Genomic DNA, 27,348 nt, shown 5'->3' with positions numbered 1-27,348 from the left:
GGCCCGTGTACCACACGCACACAAAAATATAATATATATATATTATATTTTTTTTAACAGTCATTTCATAGATGGTTTCTCAGGCTTTATAGTCTGCTTCTACTACATTGCCGAGACCATTTTTCAAGATTAAAAATGAAAAATGTATTTTGTTTCTCTATTTTAAAAAAAATGCTGTCTTTGTAGGAGTACTATTCTCTCTTTCCATTACAGAGATACATTTCTACCTTAGATGTTAAAGATACTTTTCTGACTTGGGGAATCTGGATGGAGGGTAAAGGGAATTCCTTGTACTATTTTTTCAACTTTTCTGTAATTCTAAAATTATTTCAAAATAGAAAGTTTTTTTTTAAAACTTTTTGCAGTTTTAACTTTAGAAACCTAATTACTGTTTATAATTCTGAGTTTTAAGCAACCAAGCTAGAAACTTTTGGAATGTAGTCCATTTACAAATGAGGACTATCTGTACTATATTTGATTCTTCATTTCAATTCACTGTATTGCTTTTTTCTTTTTCTTTTAAAATATTTTCTGTCTTTTGCCATTTTGCATTATTTTCCAACTTCTTTATCTTGGTCTGCATTCCAAGAATGAACTCTGTACTTTGGTGAAGTGTATCTGTAAAGGAACTTGAACTAGACAGAATCTTAAGCCCAAGTGAGATATGGGAAAGGCTGTTTGATGAGCATCTGGCAGTTTAGATCAGGAATGGCAAATAAATACTTATCACATTCTGTTCTTCTTTCATCATTGCAGATATTGCTCAATGACCACAGCACTCTTTCCTTCCTTGAGTCTTTCTCCACACAGGGTTTTAGCTATCTACTGCCAGTTGATTAGAGTTGGCACGAATGACAAAAAGTGTATTTGACATCTCTGATTTAGAGGATCATTTTTGAGAGAAACTTCTGGAATACTTATCCTTATAATTATTGAACTATTCCATCCATTATAAAGTAACATAATCATAATTTTGGAAGCCCAGTTATTTAAAGAATTACCTTAATCGTTGTTTCTTGTCACTTAAATTTTTAGGTGCTTGTGAAGCCAATTGAATCAGCTGTTTTTATAGAACATTCTATAAGTATAATGTATTTTTAAAAAATCCGTACACTTGTATATCACATCTTTAACCTTTAATTGGGTGACTTTTTCATAATGTTATTTACTTTTCTTTTGTTTTCCTTCCATTTTTAAGGAGTGGACCTACCCTATGAGACGAGAGATGCAGGTATGACAACCTTCTCATTTATTCCAGCCAGCCCGTGTTACTGTTACTATCATTGTTAAATAATTTAACCTAATTTCACAAAGGATTTGAGTCCTGTTGACTCATGATCTGTAGGTTCATCACTGAGTATTTTAAATATTAACATATTTAAAGTTGATCGTGGCTCTTAAAAAGATGGGAGATGAAATTTCTTTCTTAGATTAGAACCATGGACATAGTAATATATGTTTGTACTTAATGAGTCACTTTGTCTTTCTTCATCTGAAAAATTGGGTACAATATTTGTATTATTTCTGAAAGCAGTTTACTTTCTGTGTTTGTCTAGCTTAGATAAACTCAGGAGAGTTGACTGTAAAGCACATCACCCTTTTGACTAATTGCTCATCTTCGTGTCTGATTCCCAGTCAACTTTCATAGTGAAGTTCTCCAGAAGATTGAGTTGAATACTCACAGTATGGAATGAACGAATTAGTGATAGCTAACCCACATAGCAGTACTTTTTTTGTTTTGCATTTCAACTTTGCTACTCCCAAGATCAAGCAATGTCTCCCCTTCTCAGGAATCCCTTGACTTCTAAAAATCTGTTTCCTTTCTCTTTTTGTGAAAATTCACTTTTTAAAAATATGTGATTACCCATGGGGCATTTTACTTGGTGCTATGGGGAATGCAAATATGAGTAAAATTTAGTTTCTGTCCACAAGAAGCTATTAGAAGAAATCACACCTATACACAAATAATTCTGATGTCCCATAGAACTGAACTACAAAATTGTATTAGTATATAGAGTATGATATATACTCTATATACTAAAAACTTTCTATATTGAATTCACATAGAATTCACACTGAAAGCTTTCTATATTCAATTCACATAGAATAAATTTTAATTCACCATTCAGAAGTTACTTATTTAAATTGCTGAAACTGTCAATAGTCTTTCTTTTTAAGCTTTGCAAAAATACTTTACATAGGTAAAAGTTGTAATTGTTTTATCTTGTACTACTTTTGATTTGACTGAATAAGGTTTTGTGTAATTCCAAAGGGATGATTTTCTTTATACCTATTTTATTTCTAAACTATAATAGAGAATAGAAATAAAATTATGGGTGTTTTAGTAATCTAAAAGACAACAATACAATATAGTAATTCTACTCAAACTGCTTATAAAAAGCACAATGGAGGGCTTCCCTGGTGGCGCAGTGGTTGAGAGTCCGCCTGCTGATGCAGGGGACAGGGGTTCGTGCCCCGGTCCAGGAAGATCCCACATGCCGTGGAGTGGCTGGGCCCGTGAGCCATGGCCGCTGAGCCTGCGCGTCCGGAGCCTGTGCTCCGCAACAAAAAAAGCTCTATGGAAGTTCAAATATCTGACTTTTCAGAACTACATTTCAACTTTAAATATGTCATTTGATTATGTAAAGCACATCTGCATTTCTCTTCCCAGTCATTTGCTCAGTGTGGCTAGAAAATACTCCCTAAATAACAAGCTTTTTAGCAAATTATTATAACAGCTATGAAAACACTCAGCTAATCCACTTATATGGTACATATTTTGTATAGATTTAAATTGCTGATGGTAAATAGCTCAATTTTTTTTCCTAGGAAATTTTGCCTGGATTGTTTTTAGGCCCATATTCTTCTGCCATGAAAAGCAAGGTAAGAACTTTAGATTAGATTCATCAAGAGACCTTATTAACCAACTATTTGGAGTAAAATTTTTTGGTAGAAAGAGTATTATTTGAGGAAGGGTGCACCGATATTGCATATTAACAGTAGTTGTCACTCTGGAGCACCTAGTTCTTTCCAAATTTTACTGGACCAGTGATTCTCATGTTTAACCACAAATCACAAATGAGTTTTTGTATTTTTTTTCCTCATGAAATCCATGTATTTAAAAGACTTACTGAAAACTGACCTTTAATAATTTATTTACCCTCTAAGATACTAGACATCTGTAATTGCTAATCATAGTTTCTGAAAAATATGAGATACAATTAAATCCTAAAATAAGGTTATTTAACATTTTAGTTAAAGGGTAAGAGAGTGTGCGTGCACAAGTGTATACGAATGCACTCATACACCCACACATTTTAATTGAAGTGACTCAAATCTTCTGTTCTTCCAGACTTTAGAGGTCTGGATGTTCCAGGTTGTAAAGTATTGTACTATATATCTAGATGTCCTATATAGTTAACCTGAAATGTATTTCTTCAGTTACACAGTTAAAAGGGTAGATCTCATTCAAATATATGTAACAGTGTTATTGTCACTTCTAGAGGATTCAGCCCTATGAATTATGGCAGTGCTAATTCTCTTTGAATTATAATGTGAAACATTGTGTCACAAATGTTTTCCCTAATAACCTGCCTATTTAGAAGTCAGTGTTCTTGTGTATGATACTTACCTGCAGTAGGTTTTATAAAAACTGTAGAATTTAAAGCTTTTATGAAATAATTTGATGTATTTACGAATTTTAGGTGATTGGGAGTTTTTTAAAGTTAATGTCATTCCTTTTGGTACTGGAAGGCTTTTTGACTGTTGAGGACTATCTAAGAGTAACCCTAGTCATTTTGATGGCTTACAGCTAAGTTGGAAAGATGGGACGTTGATTAAAAAAAATCTATGTAAATAAATACTAAGGAAAGAATATGGTAGATAACTATAGAATTAACTGTGACTTACTTTGTAAAAACAAAGTTATGCCCAAATAATGTAATATTCACAAATACTGGCCTTCAGGATGATTTTAGACTATTTGCTTTTTGTATTCTCACTGCACTTTATAAATATACCTGTTATACTCTTTCTCACATTAATTTATAAGTGTTTGTTTACAGATCTATCGTCTCAAAATCTCTCCCCCCTAATTTCACCATAAGTCGCATTGGACTGAAGAAAAGCTTCTATGGCAAAATTTGATTATTTCCCACCATGAGTCATTATAGTACAGCCCATATTTCTTTTCATTTCATCATCCAAAAAAGTAACAAAAGAATAACGGAGATAAAGAAACCTTAGGGAATAAACTCCTGTTCTAATAAACTCACTTAGTTTAGCCTATCTTTTATTACATTCAAATACAGTTTTAATAAAAGGGACATATTTAGGCTCCTTGTAAGTAGTGAACCATTTCTTTTTCTAAAATTTTTCTGTTGTTTCTAGGTATGAGATAAGGTCATAATTTGCTTTGTATAAATGAAATTCTGTTGAAAAGTAAAAACTATTTTGTGTGCTATTACTTTTGGGGTCTATCTTAAGTTTTGTTTTTCACTTAGTAATCTAATGTGCCTTCCAGGCTTGTTAAAATATGTTTTTATCCCTAATTTTATATATGTCTTCTTGTAGTTTCCCACATTAATAGAGTAGATATGAAAACTTCACATATCATAGATAATCATAAACAAAGGAATGAATATTGAATTTACTTTGGAGTTTCCGTAAATGTGAATACAGAACATTGATTTTTTTTTTAAGATTTTTTTTTTAATGTGGGCCATTTTTTTTTAAGTTTTTATTGAATTTGTTACAGTACAGTTACTTCTTCTTTAATGTTTTTTGGCTTTTTGGCCACGAGGCATGTGGGATCTTAGCTCCCCGACCAGAGATTGAACCTGCATCCCCTGCATCGGAAGGTGAAGTCTTAACCATTGGACCACCAGGGAAGTCACCATTGATTCATTGTTAATCCTACCAAATGCTTACCTCCTTTCCCCTGTCTCAGGATATACTGAGAAAATACAAAGATAATTTAACTCTAATCTATGCCAGACATAGGAAACCTAGCTGCAAAAATTAACATTTAAAAACCACATTTTCGGGCTTCCCTGGTGGCGCAGTGGCTGAGAGTCCGCCTGCCGATACAGGGGACACGGGTTCGTGCCCCGGTCCGGGAAGATCCCACATGCCGCGGAGCGGCTAGGCCCATGAGCCATGGCTGCTGAGCCTGCATGTCCAGAGCCTATGCTCCGCAACGGGAGAGGCCACAACAGTGAGAGGCCCGCGTACAGGGAAAAAAAAAAAAAAAAGTCACCTGTAAATTTCATTGAAACCTAGTCACTTGCAAATAAAAATTATTTGATAGTTCTTAGAGTTGTCATGTTAAATTGTTTTAAATGTAGAGCCCAAAGGCACCACAGAATATAATATACTTTGGAGTTGCCAGTTTTAACTTTAGAAGAATTTTTAAACCCTAAAAGGTTAATTAGATTTTGTGAATTTTATAACTTAATTCTGGCTTATAGTAGAAAAAGTGTACTGGGAGAGGCAGGGAGTAGTCTAGAGATCAGTGATGTTGAACAACTGTTTATGTCATAGTAGTCCTCTCTAAAAAATAAAAATTGTAGTCAATATATGTAACTGCCATTTACTGAAAACCCTTGCTGTGTGTCCCAGGCAGTATGCCAAACATATTTTCTTATATAATTCTCACAACCACTCAAGTGAATAGGTAGGGTTTTCCTTATTTTCGTGTGAGAAAATTGAGCCACAGTGCTCAGATCATTAGCAGAGCTAGGATCTAGAGCTTGGGCTCTCATGACTCCAAAGCCCATGCTTTTAACCACTACATAGTATTATAAATAAATAATAAAGAGTATATAAATGTAAATTATAAATAAGTAATAAAGTATATTACACATGATACAAAGGTCAAAATGTACAATAAGGTATATAATGAAGGTATAGTATTGTTTCCCAAATAAATTATCTTTAAGGTCATATCAAGCTCTGAAATTATAGATATAAAATAATCCTGTTAGCCTTTTGAGGACATGTAGTGTATTAACCTTGAATCATTGAAATATTTTGCTGATCACTTCAGGTATGTTATTATGAAATTAGCTTTGATCCCCTGTACTTAAAGCTCAGATGTGGCTACATTAGTTCTAAAGTTGAGTCCTGTGTATTTTCAAATATCTGTTTTACAATAAGATGATGTTTTGTATTTTAAACTATTTCTCTCCCTTTTTTTATAGCTACCTATACTACAGAAACACGGAATAACTCATATAATATGTATAAGACAAAATATTGAAGCAAACTTTATTAAACCCAACTTTCAACAATTATTTAGGTAAGAATTGTTGCTATAATTTATAAAAATGTTAAGGGTAGCAAACATGTAATGTTTTTATTTCAAGTTGATTTTATTATATCGGATTTTTCTCCTGTATATATATGTTTTATAAAGATGGGTCATACAGTACATCATTTAAAGAATAAACTTCCTTTAAAATATTTTTAAAAAGTAATTCATGCACAGAATGTGGAATTCTAAATGTTGAAAAACATGTATACTGAAAAGTAGGTTTCCTTATTCCTGTCCCCTAGATACTCAATTCTCCTCCCTGCAGGTATCCGTTGTTTTTGAGTACGTTTCCAGAGGTATGTTACCTATATAAACATATTCTTACAGATCAAGTTAGCCTTTTTTAAAAATTATGTATTTTGGAGATGGCTTCATATTATTTCTTAGCTGCATTCTTCTTTTTTTTTTCCCTCCACACTGCACAGCTTGCGGGATCTCAGTTCCCCAACCAGTGAAAGCCCAGAATCCTAACCACAAGGCTACCAGGGAACTCCTGCATTATTCTTTTTAAGTTGCACAGTAATCCATTGTATTACTGTACTAAAATTTATTCAACCCATCTCCTCTTGTTGGACATTTAGATTGTTTCCAGACTTTTGCTAATGTAGTGAGTATCCCTGTATATATCATTTAATTCATATGTGAATACATTAATAGGATAAATTTGTAGAGGTGGAATTCCTGGATTAAAGAACGTGAGCATTTAAATTTTAATAGATGTTACAAATTGCCCTCCAGTGAGTTGTATCAGTTTACATTCCCACTGTGAAGTAAATGAGAGGTACTCTTTCCTTGGTATCTCTCTACAACAAAATTATAAAGCATTTAAAATTTTTCCCAATCTCCTAGAGTAAAAAAGGTGTCTTGTTGTAGTTTTAATTTGCCTTTCTCATTTATCTTAAAATGATGAGGTTGAGCATCTGATGGTTTTTAATGTTCTTTGTTTTAGCTTCATTTAAAAAAATAAAGCATATATTACACATGATACAAAGGCCAAAGGGTCAAAAAGGTATATAAGGAAAATGTCTCTTTCCTCCCCTAAACCCAGCTACCCTAGTCTATCTCTAGCTAGGAGGCAGCTACTATTAACTCTTTTTTTTTGATATCATTCTAGAAATATTTGTATAAAAGCATATATGTTAAAACTGTTTTAATGTTCTGCTTTATTGTTTGTAAAAATGAAAGCAACCTGAATGTCCATCAGTATAAGAGACTATAAAATATACTGTGTGAATACACAGTAGAATACTGTAACCATGAAAAAGAATGAAGTATTTCTATGTGTGCTGATATGGACTAATCTTCAAGATTTATTAAATGAAAACAGCAAGGTGCAGAGCCATGTGTTTAAAAATATATGCAGTACATTAGGCATATATTCTTGTATATGCATAGAAAATTTCTGGACTGACAGACTAGAAACTTGATAGTAGTTACTTCTGAGAAGGGAAATTTAGGGTCTGGGATGGTAGACATTAGGTTTCATTGCAGATGTCTTTATACCGTTAGAATTTTTTATTGTGTGTACAGATTTTTCAGTTAATAAAAACTAGTTTTAGGGACTTCCCTGGTGGCGCAGTGGTTGAGAGTCCGCCTGCCGATGCAGGGGACATGGGTTCGTGCCCCGGTCCGGGAGGATCCCACATGCCGCGGAGCGGCTGGGTCCGTGAGCCATGGCTGCTGAGCCTGCGCTCCACAACGGGAGAGGCCGCAACAGTGAGAGATTCGCGTACCGCAAAAAAAAAAACTAGTTTTAAAAAGGGAATATCTGTAATCTAAAATAAAATAGATCTAACTTTTCTAATTGCAAAAGAAATACTTGTTCTTTGTAGATATGTTGGAAAATACAGAATGACACCAAGAAAAATATTTTAAAAGTCATCCATAAATACACAACCCAGAGGAACATAACTTTAACATTTTGGTATATTTCCTTCTAAACTTTTTCTACTGTATATGTGTATTATGTATACACACATATAGACTTGTGTATATTAAAGAAAATGAAAATGTTATATTTTAAAATGCCATACTACATAGCTTTCTAGTTTGTATAGAATTTTTGTTTTTAGTGCCAAAATGTCCTGGATACAGCTTCTGTGTGATAAGCCCTGAATTTATTGAAGTTGCTGCCACCGAAATGATCATTAAAGCAATATTGACTTTAAATTTTAGAACTTAATTACTTAACTAAGTTGTGTTAATAAACAGGTGGTGTTGGATAGGTTAGAAATGGAAGTTCTTATTTTTTATTTTTGGCCATACCACGCGGCTTGCGGGATCTTAGTTTCCTAACCAGGGTTCGAACCCAGGGTCCCAGCAGTGAAAGCACCAAGTCCTAACCACTGAACTGCCAGGGAATTTCCAGAAATAGAAGTTTTTCACAAATTAAGGCTAGTATATTAAAATGACTTATTTTAAATGTTTTTGAAGGTGTAAAATTCCAGGACAGGTGGTCTTTTGTTGCTTGTTGCTCTACTGAAGGTTAGTTCAAACAATGAATGTTTGACTCACGGCTCTGTCAGACTGCTGCCTTCTGTTTTGGTTAGTTTCTTCTCTCTCAGACTGTGGGCTTCCTCTGAATTGTCCTCTCTAGGGTTGTGAGGAAAGGTGGCAGGGCTATCCAGAGAAAAGTCTTTTAGTCCTAGGGAAGTTGGTAGAAATAGAAGAATAACAATAAGGAAAACAGGCAATTCTTGTCTTTATTTTCCAGGTCCACTCTGATCTAGAGGAAGGTTTCTTCCTACTTGTGATTTTTCTGTTTTAAGCAGATAAATTTTTTTAAATAATAAGATATCAGAGAAATGTTAACGTTTTATTTAAGGCTTTAAATGCTATCTATGCCTTCAAGCAGTATAAAATCTATGGCTCGGTTCTTGGGAATATGATACTTTGAAAGTTGTTTTGCATTATTTTCATGGTTGCCAAGAAATTTTCATATTTTTTATATATGAAGAGAGTTTTATCTGAAAATGTGCTTATCACAAAATATTCTATTTTCAGATATTTAGTCTTGGATATTGCAGATAATCCAGTTGAAAATATAATACGTTTTTTCCCCATGGTAGGTATCAATATTTTAATATCATTTAAAATTTATTTATGATTTGACCTGCTTAATTGTGGTTCTAAAACTTAATGAAACATGATTTTCTCCTATACTGCTTTTACTTTGTTATGTCTGAAAATTGTGGGATTATATTTTTTAAAATATTTATTATTTTTAAAACCTTTTTATGATCTCCAAATATTTGAGAAATCACACTTCAGATTTCTTAAATTCAAACTAATATTTAAACTTGTAATAGTTGTATTTGTAGCATTTTGGAGATTTTTGACATAAAGTAATTTTTATTCATATAAATAATCAGGAAATTACTTTCAGTATACTTTGTTTCACTGTATGTATGTATGTATGTATTTTATGCTTATGTTACTCCACATGTTTTATTATAACACATTGTCTTTTGCCTTCAGACTAAAGAATTTATTGATGGGAGCTTACAAAGTGGAGGTAAATAATATTCCTTTACTTAGCTTACATTTATTTTTAGGAGATTATTTATGATAGTTAATTTTTTAGTTAGTATTTGTCTTAATTACAACTTTCATATTCTGCATTTATGTATAATAGACTTCCCAAATTTGTATTTTCCTAACTTCTTGTTTCATTTGGATAGGCTTTCTTAAATATCTCTATAGAACTATTTTTCATGTTCTGGGTCAGCTTTAAATCTCTTTAACCTAAAAGTCTACTGTAATCTCCACACAGTTAATATAAATAAATTCAAGGATTTGAAAATTAATAAGTATCCAAGTTGTATGTATAAAATACATAAAATGTTTAAGAAAAGATTTATTGTAGTATGATACATAGTTTCAATATATTTTAGCTGCTGAATCAGGTATCTTTCTATCAGAATAACTATTTCTTGTTTTTCAGGAAAAGTTCTTGTCCATGGGAATGCAGGGATCTCCAGGAGGTATGAAGTTAGAGATAATCTTTCTTTCTCTTGCATTTAATTAATGAGTTGTGTTTTCTGTTTTTTTCTAAAAATTTTTTCCCCCTCTTCAGTGCTGCCTTTGTTATTGCATACATTATGGAAACATTTGGAATGAAGTACAGGTAAGAAAGTACTCTGAAACTTAGCCACAATTTAGATTCTCATTAAAATAAAGCTTAATGGAGACGGTTTAGGAGATTTAAGTTAATAATCTCCTGATTTTGTCATCTTGTCATGTTTGATTAGGCAGGCCCTTTTATCCCATGGTTAAGTCTCTTAATCCTTGTAGCTTGTCTACCTTGTATAGATCCACTTAGGCTAATGTTTGTTATTTTATGGAGCTAGTGCTAACTTTTGTTATTTTAACCAAAGATAATTATAGTTGGAATAACCCATGGAAAACTGCTTGCTTACTACTAGGGAATTGGTTAATCTGAGTTTAAAAACTCTTAGACAAAGATGTAATTGCTTCTTTAAGATTAATTTATTATGTTTTCCTTTAACAGTAGTTGGATGAAAAATTACCTAAGAATTGTTTTAGTGTCTGTTCACAACTCATTGTTTGTCTTATCCAAAATCATCTGTTCCAAGCATATTGCATAGACAAAAGAGAGAGAGAGAGAGAGAGAGACAGGCTGATGAACTTTTCACCCTAAAACAAACCTAGAAAACTGGCCAATGTACAGTATTTTCTTTCTTAGTGTGTCTTGTACAAGTTAGAAATCTGTTGTAATCATTGATACCTCCTTCTCTTCACTCCCCATGTCCGAAACTGATCCTTTACCAAATCCTGTCTGTTTTTTGTCCTAAAATATTCCTTGAATCTGTCTCTTTCTCTTTATCATTATTTAATTTCCCTAATCCAAGCTCTAGTCATGTTTTCTTTGGACTCTTCCAGTAGTCACCTTCTTAGTGGTCTCATGTTTTCTTTCCTTCTCTAGTCTGTTCTGTTCTCCACACCACAGTGAGAATGATTTTCTCAAAAGATAAATCTGATCATATGTTACCTTACCCTAAAAAGCTTTCAAAGGTTTCTGATCCTTAATAATTCTTAACATGGCCAATGAAACTTCACATGACATGCCCCTATCAATCTCTCCATTCTAATGCTGTGTTCCCCATTAACCCTCTCCATTTGAGCTATGTTCAGCATTGGATCCACATGTCTCACATACAGTAGACATTCAGATGCTTTAGTGTTTTTTTTTTTGCCAAGTTATCTTTAATTTATTTAGTTATTTATTTATTTTTGGCTGCGTTGGGTCTTCTTTGCTGCATGTGGGCTTTCTCTAGTTGGGGCGAGCGGGGGCTACTCTTCATTGCAGTGCGTGGGCTTCTCATTGCTGTGGCTTCTCTTGTTGCGGAGCACGGACTCTAGGTGCGTGGGCTTCAGTAGTTGTGGCTTGCGGGCTCTAGAGTGCAGGCTCAGTAGTTGTGGTGCATGAACTTAGTTGTTCCACAGCATGTGGGATCTTCCCGGACCAGGGATGGAACCCGTGTCCCCTGCATTGGCAGACAGATTCTTTTTTTTTTTTTTTTTTTTTTTTTTGCGGTACGCGGGCCTCTCACTGTTGTGGCCTCTCCCGTTGCGGAGCACAGGCTCCGGACGCGCAGACTCAGTGGCCATGGCTCATGGGCCCAGCTGCTCCGCGGCACGTGGGATCTTCCTGGACCGGGGCACAAACCTGTGTCCCCTGCATCGGCAGGAGGACTCTCAACCACTGTGCCACCAGGGAAGCCCTACAGGCAGATTCTTAACCGCTGTGCCACCAGGGAAGTCCCAAATGCTTTAGTTTATTTGGTATTTTTTATCTAAAAATTATAATGGAAAAGTTTGCTTAAAAGTGTTAATTCTTAAATATTATTTGAATACAAGTGCTTTTATTTAACTGAAAATGATTAATGCCTGGTAGATTTTGTTTTATATATTCTCTTTATTATTTGGTGATGTATCAGTAATAATATTAATAATGAAAATAACTTCCATTTATTGGGTTTCTGCCATGTGCCAGATACTATTCTAGGCACTTTCATCTCAACAACACACGGAAGTCCCTATACTTCTCATTTATTAACCAGTAATAATATCTGAGCATGAACTGTGTGACAGATGCTGTACACGATGTGTTATACTTATTATCTTCCATCTTTACAGTAGTGCTCCAAGATAGGAATTATTATAATGGCTAATTTACAGTTGAGAAAAATAAAGCTTAGAGAAGCTGAGAAGTGTCCCCTTCTAGGACACACAGCTGGGAAGCAAACGAATTGTGATACTTAGTCTGACCATGCTTTCGGTTTTTCCACTACAATTCACTACTTCTCTGTAGTACAAGCTGTATGATTATGATTTTCTATTTTAGGTAAATTGTTAGGTAAGTTCATATTTTAGATAAATTCTGGAAAAATTGAGATTAATTCATGAAATAATATTATCGCTTTAGTTTTCTTTTTTTGTTTTCAGAGATGCATTTGCTTACGTTCAAGAAAGAAGATTTTGTATTAATCCTAATGCTGGATTTGTCCATCAGCTTCAGGTAACTTCTCTCTTCTTCCTCTTTAAGGCAGTCAGAAAGTAGGATAATTAAAATCTTATGTTCATGTAATTTAGTTGTAGTATTTACTTTGTAAATACTTAAAAATTGCCATAACCTGATTAATTTGATTCTTTGTTCAAGTTTACATCTGTATTTAAAATTATCAATATTTTCTTAAAAGCTGCCGTTAACAAGAAAAAAAGAGTTAAAGGCACATTTTTCAACCTAAAGTAAAATAATTGGTGTTAGAAATGTCTTCAATTACTTCTTTATTTTAATCACACGTACAGAGCATAAGAGTTTTGATTTAAATGTATTATGTATAGCTGCTTTTTCTGTTTTATATGCTTTATCTTTTCCATATTCTTTCACATTTTGATGATGCCTAGAAGATGCACTAAAAAGACAGTAAAGTTTGTGAATTTATCTGATTAATTTATTTGATTTTTTTCCAAGAAGGAAAATCATAGGTTGAAGAATGTGCTCTGGCTGATTCTATCCAGTTATGCAGGAATAAATCTTACATTGAGATATCAAGAGCACTACAAAATGGGTTGTCTCAGTTACCAAACTTTAAATTTTGCTTCCTTTTTATTTTTAATTCACTTTTAGTTTTTACTTCATTTAAAAGAGAAAAAAATATGGTTAAAAAAATAAAAATTCAATAATGCCTAAGAAGAATACTTGAAAAGTAAGTCTCCTTAATAGTGTATCTTGAAGATCACATATAGCTCTACCTGCATAATATTTTTATGTGTATATGTACATAGATGTATGTGTGTATTGCAGTTTTATATGATCAATTGCTTATACACGGACCTTTAGATTGTTTCCAGCCTTTCATGATTTTAAACAACATTGGAAAGAATATCCTGGTAGGTACATCTTTGTTTACATGTGTGAATGCACCTGTATGATAACTGATCAGAGTAGAATTGCTGGGTCAGAGGGCATTTGAAATTTGATGTTGCCAAATTGCCTCTAAAAAGGCTTCAGGAAACAAGGGGTACCTGTTTACCCATACCTAATCAATACCAATAGTGAAAGTGTTTTATGAAACTTCTTGATCATTGTTATCATGGTGGTAAAAGTGGCAACTCCTTATGATTTGCCTATTTTTCTATCAGGTTGTTGGTCTTTTTCTCATTGGCTTGTAAGGACTCTGTATATTAAGAAAATCTGTCTTTATCCAACTGATTTGAAATGCCATTTTTATTATATACCAAATTCTGATCTATACTTGAGTCTGTTTCTGACCTTGTATTTTGTTCCATTGATCTGCTTATTGTCGCACTTGTATCAAACAATTTTAAATACTATAATATTATGTAAGTAATTTATATTACTTATATCAAGTAATTTAATCAAGATCCCCTCATTAATGTTTTTTCTGGAATTTTCCTGGTATGTTCTTAACACTTATTTTTTGGTGTGAACTTTACTGGAAAGAGTCCTGTAGTTGTTTTTAATAACATTATCTCTATGTTCACAGTTCAGAAGGAATTGACACCTTTAAATTTTTCTCAGTATGTTCCTCTCTAAGAGTATGTTCCATTTATTCAAGTCAATTTCTATGTCTTTTAGTGTTTTAAAGTTTTCTTTATATAGAATATATGCATTTCTTATGAAATTTTTCCTATTTTCTTTTATTCCCATTATAAATAAAATGTTTTTTTCCTTCAGTATGTTTTCTAATTAGTTACTTATATATAGGAAAGCTATTGATTTTTATTGTTTTCAGTTGGCATTAAACTCTAAACAATTCTGAAAATTTTTCTAATTGTCTTAGATTTTCATCTCCAAATCATAATAATTTTGCAACTTTTCTAATTTTTTTTTTCTCATTGGATGGTCATTGTATCAGAACCATGATAAGTAATAGTGGTATAGTACTTGTACTTTATTCTTGATTTCAGTGTCAGTGCTTCTAGTATTGCACTGTGTGTGTGTCTGTGTGTGTGTGTGTGTGTGTGTGTATGTGTGTGTATGTATTCATCTGTGCCTATGTAAAGAGTTTTTTACCAGGAATAGATGTTGAGTTTTAGCTTAAAAAAATTTTTTTTAATGGAATGACTGTAGTTTTACTCCTTTAAGCCATTAATATGGTGAGTTGAATTATTGGATCACATTATGCTAGATTTCTTAATTTTGAATCATCATTTTGGTTCACAAATGGATCTCACTTGGTTATGGTACACTATGTTCCATGAATGTGTTGCTAGATTCTATTTGTCAGTATTTTTTTTAAGATTTTGGAATTAGTTGAATAAGTGATATTGGTTTGTAATTTTCTTCTATACTACCCTCTTCTGGTTTGGGTGTTTATCATGTGATTCTCATTTTTAAAATGGAAACTTGCTTTCTCTTTATGTGCTCTAGAACAATGTAAATTAGATTGGAGTTATGAGCTTCTTGGTGTTCTGATATATGGTACCTGTGAAATCATTGGACCTTGATTTTTTAATTTAATTCAGTTATTCATTATTTCATTCATTTGTGTATTTTGAGGGTGGACCAATTCTTGGACAGCTTTTCTTCATTTGGTAGGTTAAGTCTGATTTTCATATACTCCTCAGGTCACTTTAGATGGTTTCATAATCTCCTATATAATCATTCATTTCATAGGATTTGAGATAAAATTGAGGAAAATATTTTTCCATTCTTTTTTCAGTTTTGTGTATCTGTGCTTTCTTTTTTCCTTGATCTGGTTAGTTTATATAACTTCTTTGTATTTGAATTTCTCCTTGCTTTCTGCTTTCCTTAGGTTTTTGTTGTTCGTGCTGCTGCTGCTGTTATTCTTTAGTGAATTTCCTGAGTTGAAAGCTTAGTTTTTCATTCTTTCAAGAATTCAAGACTATGAATTACCCTCTTAGCATTGCTTTAGCCATATTCTACATATCGTACATAGATTCTGCTATGCAATATTTTTATTACTGTTATAGCTTGATATTCTGTGATTTCACTTTTGATTTTATTTTTTACTTAACATTTGTTTGAGAGGTTTTTTTTTAAAAAAAACTATATAGGTGACAAGGTTTATTTTCTATTTTTGTTCATTTCTAATACTATTTACTTCTTGAATTTTTTAATGTTTTCTTCATGGCCTAATATACAGTTGTTATTACAACTGTCTCCTGGGCACTTGAAAAGAAGATGTATTCTCTGTTTTCAGGGCATAAAGCTCAATATACAGTCGTCCCTCAGTATCCGTGGGAGATTGGTTTCAGGACACCCACCCCCCACCCCCACCGCCCCGTGAATTCCAAATCTTATATAAAATGGCATAGTACAGTCAGTCCTCTGTATCTGTGGGTTCTGCATCCGTGCATAGAGGGCTGATAGTATTTGTTTGATTCGTCTGTCTTGGGCTGAGAGGTAAATTGAAACTCCTTTACTTTATTATATTTCTGTTTATTTTTTCTTTAGTTCTTCTAGTGTCTTTGCCAATTTTGGTACTGTGTTATTTGGTAGATAAAATTCAAGTTAGATCTTCATTGTAGTTATATATTCATTATTCCTCCATTCAATTATTTTACTTTGAAATTAACCTTGTGTAATATTGTTTGCATTTGCCTTGTGAGTTTCTGCCTTACTTTTCTTTCCACCTTTCTAAATCACTTTGTTCTAGATGCATTTCCTATATATGGTCTATGGCTGGATTTTGCTGTTTGATTTGTTATCAGTATTTTTCTTTAATAGGTGAATTTATCCCACTTTCTTGCACTAAAAATGATATATACTTTTGTCATTTTATTTCATGTCACGCTTTCTCTTTTAAATGCATCTTTTTAAAACTTTTCACTATAGTTTATGAATTTTTTGTATGTTTGTAATCTTTTGATAATTTTTAAGTTTATTGTTTTTAGTTCTAATGGGCACAGTTGTAACTTTATAGTATATACATATGTTTCTTGAGTTATCACTTTTAAATAACTATCAGTTGATTTCCACTATAAAAGATAAAAATTTATATACCTCTACTTCTTTCCTCCTTCCCCTCCACTACCTGTTTTGTTATTAGTCTTAGTTCTTCTAGGAGTTACCTCTTATACCTTTAAAAATATTTAAATATTATACCTCTTGTTACTTAGCAATGTAAGATCATCTACTTAAACTACCTCCTGTTATATGTCCTGTCACCTCCTTTTTTTAAAAAAAAGATTATATTTTTTCTACATTGTTACAGATTATAATATTTATATTCTATCCTATAACCACATTTTCTAGTTGTTCATCCTTAGTTCTACATTTAAATAGGATTCTAGCTTCTGTATTCAACTAATGGAGTTTGTCTTTGAGCATTATTTTCAAGAAGAGTTCTTGGAAACTATATTCCCTAAGTCCTGGCATTTTGGAAAATATTTTTCTGTTGCTCTTATGTTTGAATGACAATTGGCTAGATAAAAATTTTTTGTTTAATCCTTTTTCCCTTATGGGTTTGTACACAGACCTGACATTGAATATTGCTCCAGAGAAGGCTGAGGGGAGCCTAATTTAAAATTTTTCCCCCTTAAAAGACTTGATTGGGAGGAGGAGGTGTTGTCTGGATGAACATAGGATGATTTGTCAAGGTATATCTTGTTGATTGTTCTATATTAACTTCTCAGTCTTAGTATGCCCTTAGCACTTACAGAGTCACACCTTCCCTTATTTCAGAAAGTTTTCTTCTACTATGTATTTGGCTTCTGTTTTTGTTGTTCTGTTTCATTTGCCTGGTTTTTTCTCCCAGAGACATAGTTTATGTTGGTTCCCTTTTTCTTCCATATCTTCCATTTTCTCTGTAATTATTTTCAACTTTGTTCTTTTCTCTTGGCTTGATTTTTCTCAAGCTTTTCCTGCCTTTCCCATATGTCATTGTTTCATCAGATGTTTATTTGGCATTGTTCTAGGCAATGGCAGTAAAGCAGAGAAAAAAATAGAAATCTCTGACCTCATGAAACCTATTCTAATGAGAGAATTAAACAGTAAACAAAGTAAAATGTAGAAGGTCATATAGTAATGGGTCACAGAGAAAAATAAGGGAGGGAGAAATAAGGCCATATAAGGAGATGCGACATGAATTGCATTTTTAAACGGTGATCAGAAAAGGCCTTATTGCAAAAATGATATTTGAGCAGAGACCTGGAGAAATTAGGAGAACAAGCTGTGCTGATATTGGGGGGAAGGCATTCTAGGTAGCAGGAATATACGAGCAAGTGCCTTGAAATGGGAGTAAGCGTAGTATTTTCGAGAAGTGCAAGAAGGTCAGTGTGGCTGCAACAGAGTAAGCAAATAATGGTAGGAGATTAAAGCTGGGAGGTAAGGGGCCACATGACAGGCGTTTGTAGGCCATTATAAGTAAGGCCTTTGGCTTTTATTTTAAGTGAAGGAACAACTTCAGATTGCCTGCTGCTGTGCTGAATATAGTATACTGTGTATATACTGTAGGGGTTTGTTGGGGTTTGGGCAGAAGCAGGTGCTTGAGTTAAGAGGCTGTTGCAGTGATGGAGTCAAGAGAGTGTTGGTTTCAATCAAAGTGGTTGCAGGGGGAGAGGTGAGAAGAGATCAGATGCTGGATTTATTTGACAGTAGAGCTGACGGAATTTGCTGATGGATTGGATGTGAAGAGAGATTGGGATGAATTTAAGCCTTGTAGCCTGAACACTGGAAGAGGAACTGCTACTTGCTTGTATGGGAGAAACTGCATGAAATTTGAAGGGAGTAAAATCAAGAGTCGGTTTTGGTCATGTTAAGGTTGAGAGAGCTATTAGATAGTGGGCAGGTATACATATAAGCCTGGATTTCATGAGAAAGAACTGTATTTCTAGGGGTTATCAATATATAGATGCTATTGAAAGCTTTGAAACTGGATGAGATCACTAGAGAAGTGAGTGTGGATAGAGAAGGATTTCAAAAACAGAACCTTAATGTATTCCCAGCATGTAGAGATTGTGGAGATGGGGAATCAGCAGAGGAGGCTGAAAAGAGTGGCCAGTGAGTTAGGAAGAAAATCAGGATGGTCTGGTGTTTGGGAAGTCAAGTGAAGAAGGTGTTAGAAGAGTGGGGAATGACCCTCTGTTTCAAAGGTTGATAACAGGTTAAATAAGATAAGGGCTGAGAATTGACATTAGGTTAGGAACATGATGTCATTAGTGCCCTTGACAATTTTTGTGGAAGGGGGAAGATAAGCGTAATTGCTCAGAGTTGAAAGGAAAATGGGAAGAGAGGAATGTGAACAGCAAGAATAGATAATTCCAGGAATTACGCTTAGAAGGGGAAAACAGAAATGAAACAGTAGTTGGAGGGGAAACTAGGATTAAGAGGGGTGTTCTGTTTGTTTTCTGAAATGGTAGGAAATGGCATAGTCATCTCTTTTATTGTCCTATTTCTTCCATGAATCCTTTTATCTCTTCTTTGAACTCGTTTCAGAAATGCCGTATTCTCATTGATTTCATGGAGAATTGTAATTTTGACCTGCTCCATGGTGTAGTTTTCATGCAGTGTTCTTTATATATAGACTTTTGGTTATAATGTTGCTTTTCTTTCCCTTGCAAACATCTTTACATAAGACATACATTGGTTCCTTTTTTGATATTGGTCATCTTTGAACTGGAGACATTCTTCTTAGATAAGCTATGTGCCCAACAATAAGGTTGTGGGAAAGGGACCAGGGGAGTGGTGGGGAAAGGTAGGCAGCTTAAATTTTCCCAGTTGTCTTGGAAGACTTTCTCACCAACACTTTTCTCCAGTGGTATGACTCTACTTAGTGAGTGGGAAAAAAAAGAGCCCCTTTTGTCACAGGTTCTTCTTGTTTAGGTTGATAAACAGTGCATGCACATTAGAATCACCTGGGGAATGTTACCCATACCAGTTAAATGAGAATCTCTGGGGGGAGAGGAGAGGAGTTGACAATATACCTACAGGTTTTAAGGTTCCTCAGGTGATTCTCAGGTGTAGCCAGGCTTGAGAATCAATAGTTTAGCCTTTACTTTCAGCTGACCAAGATCAGCAGATGCTTGGCAACATGCAACCCAGTTTCTCCTCCACGTTGCTTGCGTCTTGCAGAAATGCCAGGTGTGGGTGTTCACATTTTCCTTAATATGCCCTTCCTCCTCCCACAGCCCACGAACACTTCCTGGCTGTATCATACTAGGCAAGGGCTTGTTAGTTTGTCAGCTGTACCCACTCTGTCTGATATCCGCAGTCAGGCGTCTTTTGTGCATAGCTTAGTCTGGTTCCATTTTTTTTAATGTTATTGTGAAATATAATACACATATATAAAAATGCATAAAGTGCGAATAAACATCCATGTAACTGCCATCCAGGTAAAGAAATTGAACGTTTGCCAGAATCCCAAAAGCCCTCTTGAGGCCTCTTTCTAATCATAATTCTCTTTCTGCCATCATAAAGGTAGCCAGTATCCTGACTTATTTGATAATTAATTCCTTACTTTTCTCTTCATTCTTCTCATATTCAGGGTTATGGATGTTTCCTAGCTTCTTGGAATAAGGAGTTCTCTATTTCTTGTTTTCAGAAAGGGGAGAGGAATAGGAATGGCTTTATTACTCCATCTTTAACTGGAAGTAGAGGACTATTGATTTTAAGGAATTAGAACCAAATATATACTTGAATCAATTAAATGCCATATAGTAATCTGATTTTTAAAAATATTTTATTTCTTTTTATTCTTATAATCATTCTATGAGATTGCCAGTTTGGGTTTTGGGGGTATGTATGTGTTTTAACAGATGAAGTCAGAGATCATATAGCTTATGCCCGGTGGCAGAGAATACATACTGACTGGCAGTTCAATGTACAGTGCCTTAGTGCAAGCTATTTACTTGACTTGATTTATAGTCTCATCAATAAACGTGAAATTATAAGATAGGAATTTTAAGCCTTTCACTTACAGCAATATGGCACCAGAGTTTTCAGTATAAACTAAGAATACCAATAATGTATGTATTAAACACTTTTAAAATTTTGTTTTGTTTTGGGTATCTAAGAATTTAAATGTATATTCAAGTTAATTAAAATCTTTTCTAGGAATATGAAGCCATCTACCTAGCGAAATTAACAATACAGATGATGTCGCCACTTCAGATAGAAAGGTCGTTATCTGTTCATTCTGGCACCACAGGTAAGGATTTTTTCATTTTGGAGAAATTTGGGAAGAAAGATGATGGTAGTGAAAAATAGAAGAGAAGAAGCATCTTTTGCTCATTAACAAGTTACACTGAACAATTTAAATTGTTTAGAAAATTTTTGGATGGACTATTTAATTAAAATAAGATAATTTCAAATTTTAAATTTATAATTAAATATGTATTATATTGAGCTTCTGTGTGTACACCACTAGTTAATTAGAACGTGTTGGTTGGAAGGTCAGATTTCTACTTTGTTGAGTTTTAAATCTTTAAGCAGTATAACTGTGTTGCAAAGATTAAAATAATAAGAGGGGTCTGGAGATGAGCCCCTAAATACACTTAGGTGATCTTATTAAAAATGAAAGGTGGTTAGTAAGTAAAAGCAGGGTGACTAAATGTAAGCTACCTCAGTTTTTCTCTTGCCGTATTTGAATCCTTTCTCCTTTCCCTATTGCAGTGTCCCCTCCCCCATTTTAAAAGTTAATGATCCAGGCATGCTCTCAAAATCCTAACTTTTGCCATCCTCTCCAAGACCTTGCTACCCTTTTTTGTCTCCTTTCTTTTTATTAGAGCATTCGTGGAATTTTTTTAGTTTATGGTTTTTCTCTCCCAGAGTTCCTTTCAGTCTTATTTGAACATACAACCTGGTTAGTGTTGGTCCTGGAAATTTAACACTGGCTGCTCCACAAGTCCAGCACTGTATTGCACTTCCTTAGTGATAATACTATATACCCATCCTTCAGGCTCAACTTCCCAGTTGTCATTGATTCTTTGCAACTTCTATCTAATCATTTTCCAAAATGGGATGGTCTGTTTCCTCAGTACCTAGAATTCCCTCCCTCTTTTATAGTACCCTTAATTTCGGTCAAGTTCAGGTCCATATTGGCCTCCTGTTCCAACTCGTGTTATTTAGTTTGTTCTGTACATTGTGGCCAGACTTATTTTCATGAAAGATAGTTCTAATAGTGATATTCTTCCTGTATAAAAGTCTTCATTGGCATATTTTTTTTTCATATTTGTTTATTTATTTATTAGGTTGCCCCAGGTTGTAGTTGCAGCAGGTGGGCTCCTTAGTTGCGGCTTGCGGGCTCCTTAGTTGTGGCGTGCGAGCTCTTAGTTACGGCATGCATGTGGGATCTAGTTCCCTGACCAGGGATCGAACCCGGGCCCCCTGCATTGGGAGTGCAGAGTCTTAACCACTGGACCACCAGGGAAGTCCCCACTGGCATAATTTCTACTGAAGAAAACACATCATAGGTAGTAATTAAAGGCCCTTTTGATCTTTATTTGTATCTCTCACTGTACCTCTATATATGTACTCCAGAAAATGGGACTACTAATGGTTTCCTGTGCGTGTCTTCTGTTCTCCATCTAGAAAGCATCACCTTCAGTCTCTCTCTCCATAAAAACTTGGTTCAGATGTCATCACCTGAAGAAAACATGATGATTAACTTACTGTTCCTCTAATCTCTAGTTATTCAAAACTGCCATAGAGCTTTATCTGTACCTCCTCACTTTCTGCCTTGTATTAGTTACCTATGTCTCTTACCTCCCTTCGTAGAATGCAGGTGCAACACTGCATCTGAAACTGTTACAACCACTGTATTTAGACTTATGGCTAGCATATTTTCTTCTCTATTCCATCAATACTATATTTCTATCCTTAATTTTAATCTTACAGTGAAACATTAGTTTTCTGTTGGAATCCACCCTCTGTATTAACATTATTACCATGATTTAGCACAACCTTTAGGGCATAAGTTTAAGGTCATGCGATTGTTAGGCAGATAACACAGCAAACCCTCTACCAGTTCAGTTGTTCCCTAAAGTTTTCCTCCATTGAGACTCAAATTTCTTGATTATAACTGTTGGGCATATGGGGATAGCTCTGATTCTGTGTGGGAAATTTCTGTACTAGCAGACTCTGATGTGAAGAGTAGATAAAAGAAAATCTCTTATCTGCTACATGCTTCCTTTCTCCCAACTCTAGACTTGTTGGTAATAAAATCATATTTTCAGTGGAAAAAATATTTTTGGCAGCATCTGTGGAAGCAAAAGGATAATTACATCTACAAAATAAAATTGTACAAATGTACAGTGTCCTAAGTCACATGTTTATGGAGCCTAAAAAACAAATTCAGTAACCAAACAATTGTGGACCGTTATCCCTTTAAAATTTCTATTTTCAAACTATTTTAAAAATTAATGTTCATTATATAAAATACCTTAAGAGGGAAAATGTCATGAAGATATAAAGTTCTTTGGGTTGTTTACAACAAAAGGATTTACAACAGTTTACTAAAAATTCAGTCATACAATTTTCATAGTCATATATATGGTAATACTTCATGAAAAATGAAGCTTTTGCTAGTTGTAACATTCTAATGAATGAATTTATTTATTTAAGTTCCCATTATGTTATGTTCATGCAATAACTTTTAGGCAGTTTGAAGAGAACACATGAAGAAGAAGATGATTTTGGAAACATGCAAGTGGCGACTGCACAGAATGGCTGATTGAAGAGCAACAGTATAGAGGATGTGAATTTCTATTTGGGAAGGAGAAAATACTACAGACAGTAATAATGTAAAATGGTAAAAACACAAGTAGTTTCTTTTCACTTATATGTTGCTTCCAGACATGTTTCTCTGCAACTTGTTGAGCAACATTTTAAGATGTCGGACTTCTGCAATAGATGGCACTGATGGTTTTATTCCTTTTTTTTTTTTTAATTCTTTACAGTTTTATTATAAACAAAGAATTTTGGACTTGCAAAGAGGTATTATTGCAATAATGCACTTTTCATACTTGAAATTTATTTGTATGATATAAAGTTGTTACTTTAAACAAAATGCAAGTTAGGGGGGACTTGTTTATAAAATCTGGGTAATTTATAACAAAAGAATTTCCTAAAGTTTGCTAAAAATTCATTTTGTTTTACGTATTACATTTTAAAAATAATTTTACAGTTCAATTTTATGATGGAGCCTCTTACAGAAACATTAACAAATGCAGGAATCTGCCACATTTCTTTTTAATATAATTCAATAGCTTAATTATCTTTTAGTTTTTTTAAACTTCTTGATCCCATCTTAATAATCTTTAAATCATGACATTAGCCATCTGTCCTTACTTTAACATGATCCAAGTATTGCTTCTTTTCCTACTACCTTCCTAATTTTATCCTATAGAAAAAAAAGTTTAATGAACAAAGGAAAATGTTTCGCTTTATAATACCAGATGCTCAAAAACAAGGAGAGTTTTAAACTCAAGTGACTTTCCTTTAGCATTCTTAAAAGCCAAATGTTGTGTTTGTTCTTTTGAGTTGTGTAGCCTGTTTTTTCTTTGTCCAAAATGGTTCTAAATAGAATATAATAAACCAGTGTAGCACTATTTTTTTCCTAAACAAAGCCCAAAAAAGAAAAGTGCCTTGCCTCATTAGAAAATATAAAAAATAAATCCTCACGTCCTCTAAATTAGTATGTAGAACAGTGAAAAGTTTTGAACGTTTTTCTGTAATTTTTTTTAAACCATAAATTAGTTCAAACTGAAAGTCTTAAGGCTTGAAGAAACCTTAGTAAATTATTTGGAATATGGAGCATTTACTCCATTTTTATGTTGTCTTAATGATTCTGTGAGATTGTTCTGGCTCAGAGAAATGCTTTTCTTTGAGGATGCATTTATTGGGGAAAAGTGATTGTGGGAGACTTCAGTGTATTATACATTAGTGTTGTAATCAGTTCTTGGCATTGCATTAATCCAAATTTCCCCCATAATTTGCATTAGCAAAGTCACTTTAGGGATCCTAGGTTCACCATGTTTTTATTTATACATATAAAAATTGTTCTAAGAAAAACATTTTTGCTATTTTAAGTATGATGTTGGGGAGGAGAGGAGTGTTTTTAACTTTTTATAGTTGGTGATTTAGGGTAGCACAAACAAAACTCCTTTGTATCTCACTTTTCTCAGTCCTCTCTTGAGGTGCTTTACTGATGGGACTTGTAAGGTAGCAAGTTACCTACTTCGCTTTCCTCCCTAACGTGTAATAATACAGTAAAAGCTTTTTTATCCAGCAGAGCAGGAGAGTGGCAGTGAATCAAAACTGCTTTGTTAATTAAGCGTTAATTCTGCTGCCCCAGGTGGTATTCCTCTTCTTATTTCCCTTCCCTTCCTTATTTTACCACCCTAAAATAACAGCATTATTGTCAATCCCATTGTAGTCTTGTATTCTGTTGTGATTAGGTCATTGGGTGTGGTGGTCTAGTATAGTCAAGATTTGCATTGAGTGTTCAGAAATTCCAGCTGGTGAAGTGCCAGATAATACAACTTTCCTGTATATAGATCATTATTGGTTAGGTCAGCAAAGATCTCTTTTGCAAACTAATAATCTGTGATGCTTCATTCCACAAAAACGGCTCAAAAGAATCTTCGTAATAGTCCATTTAGGTTTTAAAAATGAGGCAGTTAAGATTTTCTAAATTAATTTCTTAAATACACATATCCTCTCTAGTAGTCTGGCCAAGAGTACAGGTTTGGTTATTAATTTACAGTTGGTAATTTTCCACTTTTTCTAACCACTGAAATTTTTATGTTGGCACTAAAGTGCCTGCCCAGCACTGTATATTAAAGACTCTCACAAACACTAGAAAAAAGGACTGTCATCTTCTTGAGTACAAATTAATATGGACAAAAAGTTTATTCTTTCTATAAGAATACTGCAAGTTTGTTTTATCTTGGTTTCATTCTTCCACCCAGTGTTCAACTAGTTCTTCTGGTAGCTCTTCCTATTCTTCTGTTTTGTTCCATTTCTATAATTCCTCTGTTTCCACTGATGTTTTGTGATAGCTAACTACAGTACATTTAACCAATCATAATTTATTTTCTAGAATATTTGAGTAATGTATGAGTGACCCAGCACCGAATTTTAAACATTAAATATTAACCTGGGCACAGAATTTAAAATGATATTGCATCAAAACATAGGAGAACTGCTTTATTTTCCATTTTGAAAGTATGAAACTTCAATATTGAAAATATTCAAACTGGAATGGCAGTATTCTTACCTTGTAATTTCAGTCCATTGGTTCCTGTTAATTTCTTACCAGCTGTTTAAACAGCAGTTACCTTTGTTTATTTATATCTACTCTGTGGTGGAAGTATTAAACCATGATACCCTTTGCTACCAACTCTCAACCACCTAACTTTCAGAGCAGACTATTTGTTTTGGGAGGATTTTGTGCTTCATCTGAGTTTAGAAGTAATGTCAGAAAATGTTAAGCATGTCCTTTTAAAGAAAATATAAGGTTTATAATTGTCTTATTACCATGGTAATTTAAATGAATTAGAAGTATTTAACTGCAATCTTGAATTATAAAGTTGGGATACATATATAGAGATATATATCAAAATCTCAACTTGATGTAAAGTAAATGAGCAGTTACCTGGCAGACTTTTTTTTTTCAGATAACTGTTTAATCCATAATTCCATAACAAACTTAGCTTCACGTCAATATTTATTTTGTCCATTCATCAGTGCTCCAATAGGTAAATGATAGGAAATAGCTGAAAATTACTAAAAGATTTTATTTTTTTTTTATTGATTAGAAAAAATAAGTTTCTAGGGTCTTTGAATGCTGGATTTTTTTTTTGTCTTATCCATCCATGGCAGCTAAAAAAAAAAAAAAATCACTCAAAATATTCAGGTTTACATGCTAGCTCTCTCTCATAGGGAGTTGCCATACCTCACAGTTCAAAGTGTATTTTGTAGATCAGTAACATTATACTGACATGTAATTGCAATTTACTATGCAGCAAAAATAATTCACAAAGAAAAATAACCTACAGTGTCTATTTACCTTTGTACAGACAATTGCTTAAGTTACTCTGCTTTTAACATCTGTACTTGGATCAAATGCTTATGTATGTATAGGAATGTCACAGTGCAAGATGCTGCTAGCTCAGGCACAAAGTATTAAAATTATTTTGTGAAGATTGGTGGTTGTATTAAAACTGGTGTGCCATTATACCTCAAAAAGATTGAAAAGCTCATTTATACTGCTTATGCCTCAGAACCTCTTTACTTACTTAGATTGTTGTCTTCTAGGTAAAAGTAACCCAATTTTAGTCCCACACAGATTAAGAAGGATGAATGAACATTGGATATTGAGAAGCACTTAAGAGTATTTTCTAAAACATTGTGATCACACATAAAAATTATGGTCAGTACAGGGAAGGCCCAAGTTTCAGCTCAAGTATATATATTTTTTGGGGGGTGGTACGCGGGCCTCTCACTGTTGTGGCCTCTCCCGTTGCGGAGCACAGGCTCCGGACGCGCAAGCTTAGCGCCCATGGCTCACAGGCCTAGCCGC

General features: G+C 33.8%; 1 protein-coding gene across 1 annotated transcript in view; it reads left to right on the top strand.

The window, feature by feature from the left end:
- Nucleotides 1-27,332, top strand: part of STYX (serine/threonine/tyrosine interacting protein) — a 31,818-nt gene extending 4,486 nt beyond the window's left edge. The window contains exons 2-11 of the mRNA XM_082835833.1: nt 1,199-1,231; nt 2,830-2,883; nt 6,201-6,298; nt 9,317-9,377; nt 9,791-9,827; nt 10,257-10,296; nt 10,389-10,439; nt 12,782-12,854; nt 20,880-20,973; nt 23,423-27,332. Coding sequence (XP_082691959.1) covers nt 1,199-1,231; nt 2,830-2,883; nt 6,201-6,298; nt 9,317-9,377; nt 9,791-9,827; nt 10,257-10,296; nt 10,389-10,439; nt 12,782-12,854; nt 20,880-20,973; nt 23,423-23,496 — 615 coding nt within the window. The 3' untranslated portion in view covers nt 23,497-27,332. The remainder of the gene's footprint in view (nt 1-1,198; nt 1,232-2,829; nt 2,884-6,200; nt 6,299-9,316; nt 9,378-9,790; nt 9,828-10,256; nt 10,297-10,388; nt 10,440-12,781; nt 12,855-20,879; nt 20,974-23,422) is intronic.
- The last annotated feature ends 16 nt before the right edge of the window (nt 27,333-27,348 follow it).

Source organism: Leucopleurus acutus (assembly GCF_964270905.1).
Source record: "Leucopleurus acutus genome assembly, chromosome: 1".
NCBI lineage: Eukaryota > Metazoa > Chordata > Mammalia > Artiodactyla > Delphinidae > Leucopleurus > Leucopleurus acutus.
Note: the sequence above shows the minus strand (reverse complement) of the source record. Positions and strands in the feature narration are given on the sequence as shown.